General features: G+C 41.1%; 1 protein-coding gene across 1 annotated transcript in view; it reads left to right on the forward strand.

The window, feature by feature from the left end:
• The window catches only part of NFU1 (NFU domain protein 1), a 33,640-nt gene extending 16,314 nt beyond the window's left edge, over positions 1-17,326 (forward strand). Inside the window, exons 2-3 of the mRNA XM_089428581.1 lie at positions 16,625-16,758; positions 16,903-17,326. Coding sequence (XP_089284707.1) covers positions 16,625-16,758; positions 16,903-17,094 — 326 coding nt within the window. The 3' untranslated portion in view covers positions 17,095-17,326. The remainder of the gene's footprint in view (positions 1-16,624; positions 16,759-16,902) is intronic.
• Positions 17,327-17,618: the final 292 nt, after the last annotated feature.

Below are 17,618 nucleotides of genomic sequence, written 5' to 3' on the forward strand. Positions count from 1 at the left end.
CCAAACTCAGTATGGTAATAGAGCAGATCCTTTCTATCTCCCCATTGCTTCAAAAATGCATCATCCAATACTTCAATATCTGTTATGGATCTATGGGGCAATTCTCTGAACCACTTCCTAGCCTCACCATCAAGACTCTGGACAAAAAATCTCATCCATACATCATCTTCACTGATATCTAGGTTGTCAGCATAACTATAAAAAGCTTCAAGATGTTCTTCAGCTGTTACCCCCTCTGTACCAGTGAACTTAGGCATGTATTTTTGATATTCTCCAGCAGGCATGGCATTCAAAGGAACAGGCAAAACTAAAGGCCCATACCTAGCAGCTATGATTCTTTCCATCTTGGTGGGAGCTTGTTGGCCTGCCATGACTGGGATATGTGGGAGAATACTGGCAGATTGAACGGTGGGAAACAATGGAACAGATGACAAAGACACAGGGATATGATGGACTGTATGGGAAACTTTCTTTGGACCGAGATCCAAAGGGGAACTAATTGAACAAGGAGCTTTATGAATCTTTGAAGGTGACTCTTCACTAACAATGTTAGGCTCTAAATCTTCAAATTGTATATTCTCAACTATAATCTTCTCTTGCAGAGATACATAAGATTTCTTGGGCTTACCTGATCCTGATGCTCCTTTCTGTGATGTTTTCTTCTGTTTAACAATCTTCTTAGGGTCATGCACTGGAACAACTGGTGATTTCTGAGGATTTCTTCGAGTATGTCTCACAAATTGAGCCATAACTATACTGAGGAGTCGCCAAAGGTTGGTCTTCCTCCAGTGGAGTCGCCAAATAGATGATTACAACCAGAAATGTGCCCAAACTTTGTCTATCATCAAAATATGGAACTGTGTCGTCTCCCAGGGAGGCTAAGCTTCAATCTCCTCTCCCCGGAAACGGCGTCTCAATGTTATCACCCCAAGAAACTCTCTTAGGTTGTATCTCAGAGATGCTCGGGAACATTGCAAACTCAACAAAAATGTTGGAAATGGATGAATGGAAGGAATGATGCTTGTTCAAGCCAGATAACCACTTCTACTATGCTTAACTCCAGACATCGGTGAACACCCCCAGACTACAAGGCTTTAGAGCACCAATTACTCACAGTTTGAGGATTAAGTGAACATGGAGAATATTGACCACACCAGCAGATGCACAAGACCATGTGATGGCCGGCTGCAACCAGTAAAGAGGTCTGCCAATCCATTTCTAGTGCATTTAGAACAATGATGATTATCTTCTTATCATCTTTCCTAGATCTCACAGTTGAGATCTTATGAAGATATCCCTTCATTCTTTGATACCTTCAATTTTGTGTAGATCAGATCTAAGTCATGTGACCTTCTTTATTGCATCTTCAAAGAATATTCTTACGAGCTTATCATATACATCTCTTTGATGTCTCCAATATTGCTATATGAGGGGTCCTTTCATAAGAATCCCTTTAATTCGGAGGAGACCTTTTTCATTGATGTGTTCAATGACTTCACTTTCTTCGAGGACTCTGTCTATCGTCCTTTTTCATGCAAGGAATTTCGATGACCCAACGAGCTTATAGATCTCCTTGCAAACACGAAGTCATTTTACCAAATTTGATTAAAGAACGAAAGATACTTACTTGACAAGTGAAGATGAAATCTTCATTTTGACCACTTTGATGATGGTTTAAGAAGATGTATTAGTGCTCCCTTTTGGATGATCTTCTTCCAAATGAAAAAGCCTTTCTTCAATAAAGAAGACAACACCTTTTGATCTAGCTCCTTTTGATGATGGTGATTAATGAGGATTTATTTGCTGCTTCCTTGGATGATCTTCTTCAAGGGAAAGGATAGGATCCTTGCTTCAGTGAGAGGGAACTTGACTCATAGCTTTGAAGATGATGATAATGCCTTCTTGCTTTCAAGATACTTCAACTACTTTGGTAGTGAATGAGTGCAGATCATAATTGTTTCTATGGTTTCGGTCTTTATTCCTGCTTCCTTCTTGAAGATAATTTCAAGACTCTTGCTAGCGTATATTTCTTCGATCTAGGGTTTTGGTAGATCTTGATTTATTTCTTGGTGTTCTTTGACTTGCTTTGATCCTCCTTTGAAGCTCGATTCTCGTGTGTCTACTTGCTTTGAATGCCCCTTATTGACTTCAACACCTAAGCTCTGATACCATGTTGAGAAATCTAGGGCATGAATAGTTAAAAGATTTCTCTGCTTGATAATTGCTTGTGATATACTTTTACTTCTTAGCTTATAGTCTTTTCTTTGTTATGTTATTATTGTGTTCTTTTCATCAAGACAATTACCAAATGCACAATAAAAGACAAGTGACACAGTGTGTAGCCCTGTTAGCAAGGGCCAAAACCTCTCACCTCTTGAGAGGAAAATCCGTTCAAAATTCTTCTTCTAGATCTTCAATTGATGAGTGCCAAGACCATGATAAAAGACCATTGACTCTAGTATCCTCCCAAGAACCTTGTCACTAACCTTGATGCTCTGCCTCTTCCCTTTCTCGACTTTCTTCTTGATCTTGAACTGCTCTCCTCGGCTCCTTCTAGAGAAACTCGGTCTCTATCCTTCACACTTCTTCTTCTCGACTCCCTTTAGAGAAACACAGTCTCTCTTGACTTCCTTTAGAGAAACTCAGTCTCTATGGTCTCACTGGCTTCCTCTAGAGAATCTCGGTCTCTAGATCTCTATCTCTATCACCCAGAACAAGTACCCCAGAAGAACCCTTCCTTCGCTGACCCTAGAAGAATCCTTTCTTCGCTATCCCAAAAGAAACTTCTCCTTCGCTTGCCTAGAAGAAACTCTCCTTCGTTGATCCCAGAAGAAACCTTCTTCGCTATGCCCAGAAGAATCCTATCTTCGCACTTTCCTTTTAGCCTCTTCTTCACACTACTTCTTCACCTCTTCTTCGCACTTCTGCTTGATCTCTTCTTCGCACTTCTGCTTGTCGATATGCTTGTTGAGTTGCTTGCCTCTAAGCGAGGTTGAGTGTGGCTATATATACACTTCATCACATGTCCTTTAGGCCGACATGATCACAAGTAGTTAGGCCGACTTCTTCATGTTCTTCCATCGTTGTAGGCCGACTTGAAGAGGATAAGTGACAAGGTCTTGGAGGATACTTTACATAGATAAGATTGACCTTTTACAAAGTGTAACATGACTTCATTACATGACAATGACTCTATCATTTTATGACTAGATGACAAATAATTCCTAAAGACTCTCAATGGGAGTCTTGACTCAAAAATAAAATCTCTTGCTCATGAAACCCATGAAGCAAGCAATACAATACATTTAATTTTCTTCTTTACATCTCATTACATAAAATCATAATTACATGTCATTATGAAGACCGAACCTAGTTACACTTTTCAACAAGCCGCTCATTTTTGTACCTTATGTTGATGATCTCTTTCTGACAGGATCAAGGAGGCTCATAGGGATGTGTAATGTGGACCTTGCTTCATCGTTCAAGATGAACGATAGTGGATTGGTGCACTATTGTTTGGGACTAGAGGTGTGGTAGTAGCTAGGAGAGATATTCCTTGGGTAGGGAAAGTATGTAGTTGAGATCCCGAAGAGATTCAAGATAGAGGATTGCAAGCATATGTCTACACCTATGATCACTAACTTGAGGAAGATTGATGCTTTCGAGAGTGAGTTGGTGGATCCCACTTTGTATAGGTGGTTGATTGGGTCATTGATGTATTTGGTTAATACTAGACTAGATATATGTTTTGTTGTGAACACACTTGACTAATTTATGCTGGAGTTGAGGGTTCATTGGGTGGCAACGAAGCATGTGCTCAGGGATCTTCATGGTATAGTGGAGTATGGACTAAGTTATGTCAGAGTTGGTGGACCGCAGTTGTAGGGCTGTACAGATTCAAATTTCGTTGGGAGTGTAGTGGACAGGAAGAGTACTTTTGGATGTTGTTTCAACTTGGGGTCAACACTTCTCGACACTGCCATTTGTTGCATGTTTGATCTTGTAGATCCATCGAGAAGTGACCACTTACTTCTCCTCAGGCCTTGGTACAATCTTTTAAACATCATTCTTCTTGATGGAGTTGTACTTCTCCACCATGGCATCCTTCCAAACTTGTTGGTATGTTGCGTCCTCGAAAGTAAAAGGCTTAGACTCACTAATGCTGCTCATCAAGTCCATGTAGTTGGAAAATCTCCTTGGTGGTCTACACTCCCTGATAGTGCTACTAGGAGCCTCCACGTGCTCCTCACCATCCCTCAAAGACTATTTGGCACATCTCAACCTCCTCTTGATAGATCTCAAAGGAATATCTCGATCCTTCTCCTAATCAAAAGACTGTCCCTGTTGTTGGTGCTGCTGGTCCTACCTTAGTTTTCAGAGCCTCTCGTTCCCGATCCTTTTCCACTGCTGGATCTAACTCACATAACCTCCTAAAGGTCGTACCCTCCTTGAATTTGACTTGTTCGTTGACCATTGTCTTCCTCTATGCTGGAATGCAGGCCCTGTAGGCCTTTGCAGTCTTGCTTTATCCAACAACGATGCCCTTTTTGCTGAGGGCTCCAATTTAGTCCTTTTCTCTTATGATATGTGGACATAAGCTAGACTACCAAAGATGCAAAGTTGGCTCACCTTCGGTTGCACTCCTGTGAAAGCCTCCTTAGGAGTCTTGTTCCCTAATGCCTTGTGAGGACTTCCGTTCTACAAATATATAGTCGTATTAAACACCTCTACCCACAAGAACATTGGTAGTTCTTGATCATGGATCATGGCCTTGGCTGCTCCGATGATAGCCTTATTCTCTCTTTTCCACTCCATTTTGTGGCAAATTATATGGTATTGTTAGCTCCTTTTTTATTTTTGCCTCCTTGCAGAAATTCTTAAACCTGTTGGAGGTATACTTGCTCCCATTGTTTGATTTGAGAACTTTGATCTTCTTCCTTGTCTGGTTCTCCATGAGAGCCCTTAACTCTTGAAATCGATTGAAGGCCTCAACCTTGGTCTTCATGAAGTATATCCATGTGCTCTTAGAGAAATCATCGACAAATGTCACATAATAGCAATACCCCATCATAGACTCCACTAACCTAAGACCATAAACATTGAAATGAATCAAGTTCAACACACCCTTGGACCTACTTTTGCTGCTTAGAAAAGCGGCCTTGGCATACTTTCCAAGTGCACATCCCTTGCACACTCCATCCTACTCTACACTGAACTCCGGAAGACGAGTGACCATCTCCTATAACAATGGTAAGGCTCTATAGCGTAATTGACCCATCCTCCTATGCCATAGCTCACAGAGGTTGTCACTATCATGCACTAGGGCTCGTATTGGTTGTCCTCTCAACAAGTTACCCTCTCTACCTCCAATTTCTCACCTCATGCTAGGATTAGATCACTTTTGCCTGGCAAGTACCTGCCCACCTATAATGTTGACCTCAAAACCCTTGTCCTCCATCGCTGGGACTAAGAGTAAATTCTTCTCAAGCCTTGGTACATACATCACCTCATTCATCTCCATTGGACTCCCATAATCCATTTGAAACTGTGTGGTTTGCACACCCTCTACTGCCAACTTGTAGGTCTCTGTGCTCCTTTACTATATAGGTGAAGAGATATCAAGATCCCGTCATGTGATGAGATGCTCCACTGTCCATGAACTACACCCCATGTGTAATGGTGCCAGAAAGACGCGACATCAAGGAAAATTCATTCTCAAAATTATTAGCTAACTCATCTATTTGTGCATATGTAGCCATAGGTGTCTTGACTCTTCTCCTTTCCCTTTTTCTTGTTTGGACATTGACTTGAATGGTGTCATAGTTTTAAAAATTAGAACTGGTGACCGGACCGGTCCACCTGATAAACTGGGTTTCAAACCAGAACCAGTCAAACCCGGACCGATCAGGTCTAAATGAACCGTCTTTAAAAAAATACATTAAATACAATTTTTTAATGAAAAAAACTATTTTTAAGATTTAAAACCATGATTCCAAACCAATAGACACAAAATATGCAAAGTTTGCTCATATATATACCATGTAAAGGTGAATATATCAAAATGGCACCAAGTGCAATACATATCAGCAACAAAATATATAATCAATGAGGCTCTAAATGGCCTCTAGAGCGAAAAAACGAAGCCTACAAACTGTGGGGCCACTGGCCTACTACAAGTCTACATATATGATAATACTATAATAGTGATCAACATTATCACTTAAAAATTCTTATGAGTCATCATGATCAAACTCAGTTGGTTGAGTCTCGAGTCTCGACTCCCAAACTTTGCAACTACTTGAGTCACAAACTTCTCTATTGGTTTAGTGACTTGAGTCTCAAACTTCTAAAGGTATTCTGCCCTAATATGCCCTATTACTTCATTTGGTGTTTCACATGGCTTTACATGGCCTCCTATCCCAACCAAGTGTTGCTTGAACCTGTTAATACCCTGTCCAATAGATTTTTGGCAATATTTGCAGATCATTTTGCCATCAATCATATCATAATGAGCCCATGCAGTATCATTGGCTTTTGGAGGCATGATGACTACTACTTAGCTAAAACTCTCTGCTATTCCACTACTCCAACAAAAACTCAATACTCTCTAAGCTCCCAATCAAACTCACAAAAACTCCAAATGAGATGTGTGAGGAAAATGAGGGGGGTGAGCTCCTTTTAAAGGCTTGGAGAGAGTGTTTTTGGAGAGAAACAACCCTTATTTTCCCTCCAAAACACCTTGGAGCCTTCCTAAACTCCGTTGTGCGGGTCCTCTGCGGCTTTAGCAATGAATCCACTGGTTTAGGATGGAACAGGCCGGTTTGACCATAAACCGTCTGGTTCCGTCCTAAACTGGCTGGTTAGCACCAGTTTATGTGAATTTTTTGGCCAAGAGGTGGGTTAAACCTGTTTTTTCTGCCGGTTTGACTCGGCCGGCTAATGAACCAGCCGGTTTTTAAAAACCTGCATGGTGTCCATATTTTTGACATGCAAAGCACTTGACTTTGCTCATGCCCTTCTTGTTTGAAGATGCTCCTCCACTTGAGTTTTGCTTGGCCTTTACCTTGCTCTTCTTTGCTTTCCTAGCAAGAGCAAGGTTCTCCTCAAGGCTCATCCCCACCCTTACGTTGTCCACTAGTCAATGACTCCTCCCAAATCTCCTTTTGGGTGAAATTGTCCCATAGCCTATTCCAATCAGGAAGCTGTCACATGCAAGGATTCTTGTCACAAAGGTAGCCCATTTTTTAGAGAAACCACTCAAGGCTATCTTAACAAGCTCATCCTCTTGCATAACTTTCCCGATAGCTGCGAGCTCATCTCAAACTTGACGAATCCTAGTGAGGTATGATGTGACTATGTCTAATCTATTCATCTTGGTGTTTCTCAACTTCTCTCTCAACATCATCTTCTGGTTCTGGTTATCACTTTGGTACAACTTTGTCAAAGATGCCCACATCTCATGGGTAGTCTTCATTCTTGATATGTGAGGGATCACATGATCCTTCACAATGTCCAAAATGATGTGTCTAGCTTTCACATCCTTCAAATTGTGAGTGGCTTGTGCTATAGCATCCGAAGGAGGTTGTATATCAGTATCAACGATTTTCCCATAGGTTATTCTCCATGAGAATTAACATGATCCTATCCTTCCATGGACTGAAATTAGATGCCCATTCTAGCAGGTCTTCAAATCTCAACCCACTCGAGGTCATGTTGTCCAGGTCAAACTTTTAGCCACAAAACCCTTGCTGAAAATAATTTTTTCTGAATAAACTTTGCTGTTATAACCTTTGTACTATTGATCTTCTCTTCTAAGTTTCGACTTTCGAGAGCTCTGATACCATGTTTATTCCCAAGTACCATGTTCGTATTTTTGTTTCTTGCAACTATCTTATCCCCATAAAATATTTTTAGTCAGCAAATTATCTTTTTGCTGTAAAATAAATTTTGAAAATCATAAAACAGAATTACTCTGGTACTCTTAACTCATAATTTTTTGTAGCGAAATTATTCATAAAAAATAAATTGCAGACAACAAAGTTTTTTCCCTCCAAATTTTTCTTCATTAAATTCTTCTCAGGAAAATTAGAGTCTACCTTACTATAGAAAACAGTCCTCTAAAAATACACAGAAAATACAGCTTTTGGAACTTTGCAAAATCAGCCCCTAGAAATTCCTCTTGCACTTTGTTGGTTGTCTCCCACATGTTTGGCTCTCCTGAAGCAGCTCGGCCCCTCAAATAGTGCGGCCTCAACCCTCTCGGCCTCCCCACACTTCGCAACACCACTTCACAAACATGGCCTCGACCCTCTCGTCCTCTCCAAGCTCATGGCAGACTTAGCCTCAAACTCAAGCAAATATCGACCCTCTCGTGCGCTCCACATGCAACTAATCACAATGCAAACCCTATCTTAAACTTTAATGTGTTCCATGCAAAGTTGCGAATGTGAACTAGTAAGATTTAGTAACAAAGAGGAGTTTAGTTAAACATGACAGAGAAAAAAGAAAAGAAAAGAAAACATGGACAGAATTCAGATTTACAATTTTAAAAGAGGGAAAACATAGCTAGGAATGAGAACATGGGTTGTAGCCTCCTCCCAAAGATGCCAAATCCACATAGCTCAAGCGCATATTTATTCTTGAAAATTGCAGAGCACATAGCCCAAGCCTCTAGGGTACACTAGTTAGTCTCGTCTAGTCCTTGGAGATAAATCTACTCCAAACCTCTTTGAATCTCTCATCAAGCCTTTTTTGAGATGACCTTGGTTAAATTTGCTCCCTTATCCCATCTTTGAAGATTGAAAGATGCTAGGGTTGGAGGTCTACGAGACACAAGTTTGTCTCTCTTGGTTCCTTTCACCCACATCCATCTCCATTCTTTCCAATTGTTTGCTTCTTGACTCCTATGCCACCCCCCCAAAAAAATTGGCATGCTAAGGCATTGATCTTCTATCCTCCATCACCCGTTTTTCTTGTAAAATTATCTAAACCATTTTGTTAGGGTTTTACTCTCCTAGTGATCCCTGGTTGTATGTTCGAGGAATTTTCCCTTTGAACTCAAAACTGGAAGTTATCTTAAAGCCCTAGCAATCCTATCTATCCTAAAATCAAATTGCTTTATCTATGGTTGGTGTAAGTACAAGTAGAAGCCTTCGGGGGTTCTTGACTTGGCTTGTCCGGGCCATCTGATCCCTAAGATCGGCTAGGGAGAATCCCCCTTGAGTTGGAGGAGAGTTTGGCCAAAAGCAAGAAGGGGGTTGGTGAAGTGACAGTGGCTTCCTCTGAAGTGTTGTGAGTTTCACACTTGAGATTTGGACTTTATCTCGAGAAGTGCAAGATTTTGTTGTCACAAGTCCCATGATGGACAATATCACTTACAACTATAGAAATAACTAGGGGTTAGATGGATGATCTTGACCTTCAAAATCCTCTTCAAGGAGAATTTTATGATTGACTATTGAAGAGATCCCTCTTTATAGTAGTCAAACTTTTATTCATTGATGGGTGAGTTTAATACAGATTTCTCATTCAATGGGGTGGTTAAAGTTTAAACATGTCATCGTTGATTAAAGAAGAAGGTTTCCATTCTCCACCTTTAAAGAAGGATGCCCCTAGAGAAAGATCTCTATAAATGGTACGTTGAAAATTACGGATCTAAATGCTGGAAGGTGGAATCCTCTTGGGGGCTTGTCAAGGGTATCATTTGTATAGTGGATTATGGATGATTGTTGGTCCCCCTTAGTCTATGTGCAACCTTGGACTAATACCTTTCACTTGGAGTTAGTGTCTTACCGTAAATATTCACTATGGATGGAGATACCTTTGTACACTTGAGTATTTTCAAGCACACATGGAGAAAATGGTATGGTAATTCCATCAATTGAATGTAGGAAATAAGCGTGGTTCTCACACCCTTTGACATAATGATTGAGATTGTGTAGAGGTGGATATTTCACACCAACTTTCATTTCAGATATTCTTCTTGTTCAACGGTACATCTCACATTCAAAAGGTCATATATCTCATCCTCCCAAAATGTTGTTTTTCTTGCTTCTCTCCTTCCCATTTTGTTAAAGATTGTCCTTTACACAAACAAAAAACCTCCCATGCTTTTGTCTCTCAAAATTTTATTGCTGAAACTCAACATGCTACCAACCCTCCTTCCAAGCAATCTATTGATTCCTCGGGAGTGACAAGTTCAAACATAGGAGGTTGAAAAAGAAAGGGTCAACATATAATCTAACTCATGCGTTGGTTGGAAGCAAAAAATGGTTTTTCAGCAAGATGGGCCATGGCTGTTTGTAAAATTTTGTAGATGTTCTATGCTAAGAGCAATTTCACTTTTCTCACAGCAATCATACAAGTAGATAAGCAAAATGCAGATAGAACATATAAGCAGATCTTACAGAAGACAAATCAGAAACAAGAAAAATGTATGTGTTCGTTTCGGCAGTCAACAGGATGCTTCAACCAACAAAGTCTCCTTTGGTCAGCCAGCCCAGCATGTGTCACAACAACCCTCCAACCAGTAGATGAGTCAACCCAAGTCAGTTCTACAAAAGTCAACGCTGTCCTGAAAAGTCAACGCAGGGACAGCAAGCTAAAAGCCAACGCAGCAGCAAAACGGTCAACCCTTTGACCTCGATTTTTGTGCCAGATAGTACGGCCTTCAAAAATCGAACTTTCCACCAATTTTCAGCTTGATTGGACCAAGCGTTGACCAAAGTCAACGCTGGTCAAACTTTCTGCGAAACCCTAGCAGCAGAAACCCTAGCAGCAGAAAATCCGTACGGTCTGTCCTCTTCGTCCTTCCCACGTGTGGCTGAAATTCGTCCTCCAGGTAGCGTACTCTCTAAGATGAGAGAGGAAGATGTGAGTTGAGTTGTCAAAATTCTCTCAAAAAATTCTCTCAAAAAATTCATCAGTGCAAACAATTGGAAAGAATGGAGATGGAGGTGCAGATCCATGATGATTGAGAATTGACTATGACGGTATATTTGCACCTGTGGCTCGATATACCACCATCCGATCCATCTTAGCCCTTGCTGCTACGCAAGGATGGAGTCTTCATCAGATGGATGTCAAGACCGCTTTTCTGCATGGTGCAATAAAGGAAGAGGTGTATGTAGAACAACCTCTGGGATTCGAAGTTCAAGATCAAGACACTTATGTCTGCAGGTTGAAGAAAGCCCTCTATGGGTTAAAGCAAGCACCCAGAGCTTGGTATGAGAGGATGGATAGTTACTTGATGAAGCTGGGCTCCACTCGAAGCAAATGCTGATCCAAACCTTTACTTTAAGGTTGTGGAAGGAAAGCCTCTCATTCTAGTGCTGTATGTGGACGACCTCTTCCTGACAGGTGGTGACCCTCTCATTCATCAATGTAAGAGGGAGCTTGCTGCTGAGTTCGAGATGAAAGACCTAGGACTGATGCACTATTTCCTAGGCCTGGAGGAAATAGTGCATCAGTCCTCTCTCATCAGTGCAAACAATTGGAAAGAATGGAGATGGATGTGGGTGAAAGGAACCAAGAGAGATGGATGTGGGTGCAAACTTGTGTCAATTCTCAATCATCATGGATCTGCACATCTTAGAGAGGACTGATGCACTATTTCCTCCAGGCCTAGGAAATAGTGCATCAGTCCTAGGTCTTTCATCTCGAACTCAGCAGCAAGCTCCCTCTTACATTGATGAATGAGAGGGTCACCACCTGTCAGGAAGAGGTCGTCCACATACAGCACTAGAATGAGAGGCTTTCCTTCCACAACCTTAAAGTAAAGGTTTGGATCAGCATTGCTTCGAGTGGAGCCCAGCTTCATCAAGTAACTATCCATCCTCTCATACCAAGCTCTGGGTGCTTGCTTTAACCCATAGAGGGCTTTCTTCAACCTGCAGACATAAGTGTCTTGATCTTGAACTTCGAATCCTAGAGGTTGTTCTACATACACCTCTTCCTTTATTGCACCATGCAGAAAAGCGGTCTTGACATCCATCTGATGAAGACTCCATCCTTGCGTAGCAGCAAGGGCTAAGATGGATCGGATGGTGGTATATCGAGCCACAGGTGCAAATATACCGTCATAGTCAATTCTCAATCATCATGGATCTGCACCTCAATGACTGTAATGTTGCTCTCATTATACAGCATCACATTGCTACCCCAAATCAACAAGAATGACAGATCTGGTCTTTTCATTGTAATATACTCCTAGTGGAGATTCATATCTTCTTTGCTGTCTATGCATCATCACGCTGCATGCTACCCATGCTGCCTTTGCATCATCACGTTGCAACACTACAACACTGTCAGATCTGCACTAATTGAGGCTTACGATCACCCAATCAAGCCTCCAAATTTGCTCCCACAGGTTGCCCAACCATCTGATCCAAAACTGATCAAATTCCTTGACCCAACACAAGGCATAAATTGTTGTTCCAATCTGTTTTCGCTGCTGCTCCTAATTGTGACTGGTTAGGGCATCCATATGCTGCAACAGCCCTTAACCAAGTCACCAAACAGCCTTCAAAAACTATGTGCTACCCTTGTATAAGTCCTCTGCATCCACGCTGTTGATTAGGGCTCAATCTAGCCCCAAAACAGTCCCACGCAATGCCTTTTCAGTGGGGTAAGGGCCTGCGGCCTACCACAGGTGGCTTCCTGTACCCACGGCCTGCTGAAACAGAGTTTCCAGCCCGCACATAATATCCAAATCAACCCAGAATTTTGTCTCCTTTATTGAGGCCTTTCTGCTGGTTAATTTTCACTCCAAAACAGTCATAGGAGTGACCTAAACGTCCCCTCTTCCTTCACTGGAAATGCCCTTACCTGCACCCAATAAAACAGAGATTTAGGGCCCAATATACTGCAGATTTAGGGCTCCTATTCTTAGCGTGTAAGGGCCTCTTGGGACAGCGTATAAGGGCTCTTTAGAACTGCGGATTCTCCTCTAGATCTCTCTGTCCACAAAACCCAAACACGTGGAGAGAGTGCAGTGGTAGTCTCCCTCTTAATGCCAGCTTCTCTGCAAAAGTCTTTGAACTCATTTGACTCATATTCAGTGCCATTGTTAGTCCTCAAAATCTTGATCTTCTTTCCGGTCATATTTTCCACCAAGGCTTTGAAGGTACGGAACCACATGAAAGCCTCATCCTTCTTCTTCAAGAAGTATATCCAGGTTTTGCGAGAGAAGTCATCAGTAAATGTCATATAGTAAGAACATCCCCCCAGGGATGTTACAGGCAACATACCGGAAAGATCAGAATGGACCAGTTGCAATATCTCAGATGTCTTTGTGACACTTGAGGGGAAAGGTCCCCTTGTATGTTTTCCTTCAGCACAGCCCTTACATACACCTTCCTTGCATCTAGACGCCTGAACATAGGAGCATTCTTAAGCATATCAGGTATAACCATAAACCTGACTTTGCTGCCTCGAATAAAGACATGCTCCAATTGGGATACTTTTCCATCCTGTCACTGTTTGTTCATGGACTGAGCTTTGATTACAGGTTAGGGCTTCAACTGAAACCTACAGCAGCCCACTACATAATTTGATGCAGCTTCCTTCCCTTTATCATATCTGGGAACTCGCTCTCCTAGATGACTATTCCTGCACCCTTTTTAAGCTTGATTAGACCTCTAAACAACTGCTACAGGACTGCAGCAAGCTCACCATAGGTATGTCTCCTATTTAGAAGAATTCCCAGCCATAACTATCCCAGAAAAGCCTTCTTCTATTGCTGCCTCCCTTTTATAAGCTCCTATCCTCCAAGCTGATTGACCTATCAATCAAAACATTACCAAGGAGTCATCTACAACCACCTTGCTGTTGCCTCCTTGTCATGATTTCTGTGCTTTACTGCTGTAGCTTCTTATCTCTGGTTAGGGCATCCAAAAACCCTCCAAAAATCTACCACAACAGTCCTCCAACCACTGTGTTCCCTTGTCACCCTTTGCTATCCTACTAGGCTTCCAATCTGCTGTTGTATGTCCCAAAGAAACCACCTCAAGGCACCCTACAGATCTCGGATCTGCTACAGCAAGGAGTTTGACATTTAGACAAGGGTTTACACCTTTAGTTTGGGCTGCGGTGTCTCTTTAGGAGCTGCGGCTAGGCGAGAGGACCCTTACTAGGTCTCTCGGCCTCTCAACAAACCTCCACGCATGCTGCTGTAACATCATCACCTGCGGCCCAAAACAGAATACCCAAATACTGTAACTATGCACAGAAAACCCTTTAACCTTACCGCTGATCTGTGGTTTTGTTTAGCAAGGGAGACATGCCACAAACTGTCCACACATCTGCTCTTTAGGTACCTTCTAGCTGTGGCTTTCTCCACAGAGAAATCTGCACCAAAACGCAGAGAAGAATCTCTCCTAAACTTGGCTGCACTCTAGTCATCCTTGCCTCAGATCCACACTTCAAACGTAGAGGTGTTCTTAACCTTTTTGATTCTCTTCTTATACTTGTGTTTAGCAGCAGAGGCATTTGATGGAGGTTCTTGAATCTTCCCTGTCACATGATCTAGGAGATCATGATCTTCTAATTTGAGATCTAATAACATCTTCCAGGCATGGAAGTCATCACTTCCAGTCAGCTTGTCATTCTCCCTGAATTCAAGCTTAGAGGAATCCATTTCCTTCGATGATGATTGCTATAGATAGAGTTTGTCTTCACCTCAGCTCTGATACCATGTAAAATTTTGTAGATGTTCTATGCTAAGAGCAATTTCACTTTTCTCACAGCAATCATACAAGTAGATAAGCAAAATGCAGATAGAACATATAAGCAGATCTTACAGAAGACAAATCAGAAACAAGAAAAATGTATGTGTTCGTTTCGGCGGTCAACAGGATGCTTCAACCAGCAAAGTCTCCTTTGGTCAGCCAGCCCAGCATGTGTCACAACAACCCTCCAACCAGTAGATGAGTCAACCCAAGTCAGTTCTACAAAAGTCAACGCTGTCCTGAAAAGTCAACGCAGGGACAGCAAGCTAAAAGTCAACGCAGCAGCAAAACGGTCAACCCTTTGACCTCGATTTTTGTGCCAGATAGTACGGCCTTCAAAAATCGAACTTTCCACCAATTTTCAGCTTGATTGGACCAAGCGTTGACCAAAGTCAACGCTGGTCAAACTTTCTGCGAAACCCTAGCAGCAGAAACCCTAGCAGCAGAAAATCCGTACGGTCTGTCCTCTTCGTCCTTCCCACGTGTGGCTGAAATTCGTCCTCCAGGTAGCGTACTCTCTAAGATGAGAGAGGAAGATGTGAGTTGAGTTGTCAAAATTCTCTCCAACTTTTCCTGTATATATATACATCAATGAGGGTGTGTGACACATCTGTTGGGCATGTGAGCCTACATTACAAAACTGGCTGACCTTGCACATATAATTTATTAAGAATAATAAATTCAAAATATAAGTTCTGCTCATCGGATTAAGACTATTTTTATATGGATTTTACACCTCTCAGAAAGAGGAATCCAACAAAAATATTAGCCTCTTAATCTGAGCATCAGAACATGGAGTTTGGACCTAGTTGTCCAAATTTAACACTGTTTCTACTCAAATTAATCGATGCTGGGGTAAGCAAATGAACAGATTTGGGAGGCTTTAAATAAAGGTGACCTGAATGGCTTGTCCTAGCAAATTTCCACAAGCACAGGTAAAAGTACCACAGGGAAAACATACTCCTGTGCCCTGTTGCCGTGGTCAATGTGTCCTGTGTAAGATAGTCATATCCACATGTCCTCTGTGTCATGTCAGATATTTGTATCCATGTCTCTTCCATGTCCTATATCCGTGTCATGTGACTTAGCTTTATGAGAATTTCAGAAAGGTGGATCTCCTCGCCTCTGGAAACTTTGGTCTTTGGCTTTCCACTCACAATATATAGGATGATTACACATGAATCTGAAAAATAGATAAGAAAGAAATGGCATAACAATTCTCCTTTTTAGTCACTTGGAATTTTCACATAAACAGAGTCTGACAAAAATATATCTGAAATACCAAGGAATGCATAGTTTTACATGTTATTGATATGGAGTTTATAACTTTATTATACTTTTGAAAATGGTTGATAGTCCTAGAAAATGGTTGATTGTAGTTGACTGTCATCATTCTGTTCTCTAATACTCTATTTGCTGGATTTTCTTTCGTGATTATCCTTCACTGATGGCATTGAGATTACTAAGATTTCCATTTATTTATAGACTGAAATTCTGCAATATTGATGTATTTTTTTGTTAGCGTATCTTCTGTTCTATTAGATATATGGTGGGTTGTTTTGATATTAGTTTTTAATAGAATCTTCAAATTTCCATTAGTATGGAATGCGTTTTGTCCCTTGCTTTTTTCCCATTATAGTAACAATTAAGATCAAAATTCATCAGCATATTAGAGAATACCCATCATCTTTAGTGCTAAAACTTATATGCTCCCTTGCATTTGTTCCTTTAACTATTCTCATGAGTTGGATCATATTACAAATAAATTGTAGCTCTACCTGCCCTTCATCTTTATCCTTGATCCCATTTTGGATCACTATTTTGTCATTTTATTCAATTATGGTTTATCATAGCTTAAGATTACAGTTTTAAAATCTGTACTTTGGACAAAACAACAGGAGCATGTGGGACATGTCCTAGCTCTACCACTACAATGAAAATGGGGATTGAAAGGGTTCTGAAGGAAAAATTTGGAGATGCATTAAAAGAGATCCGTCAAGTTGATCAGCAAAACATCCATGCAACAGTAGTGGTATGAACTTCAAAGGCTTTTGCATATTTGTGAATTTCGAAGCAGGTTGTATTATTTTGTCAGAGTAGCATGCCTTTCATTTTATATGTTTGTGGCTGTTATAATGACAACTTTAATTTTGTGATATTACTGTCTATGTTGCAGTCTGTTAATTCTCACTTGGATATGCTGAGGCCGGCGATACATAATTATGGTGGCTCAGTGGAAGTGACTTCTATTGAAGGTGAAATTTGTCACGTGAAATACGATGGTCCAGATCAAATCGGTGTGGGTATTCAAGCTGCCATCAAAGATAAATTTCCTGAAATAACAAAAGTAGTTTTGTCCAATCCTTGAGAGTTAAATAATGATGTGATGGTAAATAAGCTTGAACAAATTTTAGCAAAGAAGCATGGGCCCCATCCTCAATGCCTTGAAGTATTGCAAAAAGTAGAATGCTAGACTGCTATTTCGGTGTACATCATACATGGCTCTCAGTCTTCGACCTTGTTAGATATATCATCGGAGAAATTTGTACCATGATATTGGAAGGACAATTTGTCTGAATAAAAGTTTTTTTGGATGTAGATATTTATCTTGTCAATATATGATTATATATACTGTCAGTAAGCTTGGAGCTATAACGAGGTTCTTTGTTGCAATGTTAATGCATTGAGAGTAAACCTCAAATCCAGCTCCATGAATGTATATTGCAGTTGTGGTACCCATGAGGTGTAGCCCCGTTGTTTTGTGTGGAGTTTAGTCTCCATCAGGTCAGTGGTTCATCTCATGAGGGGTTGAGAAAGGGTGCCATCTGTAAGGTATAAAAACTAAAAGTTGTCCCAAGGGGTGTCCAGGCTTGACTGATCCTTGCGCAATCC

The sequence above is a fragment of the Pinus tabuliformis genome, chromosome 4_2 (genome assembly GCF_031772625.1).
Source record: "Pinus tabuliformis cultivar Carrire ecotype Pingquan chromosome 4_2, CPIR1, whole genome shotgun sequence".
Lineage (NCBI taxonomy): Eukaryota > Viridiplantae > Streptophyta > Pinopsida > Pinales > Pinaceae > Pinus > Pinus tabuliformis.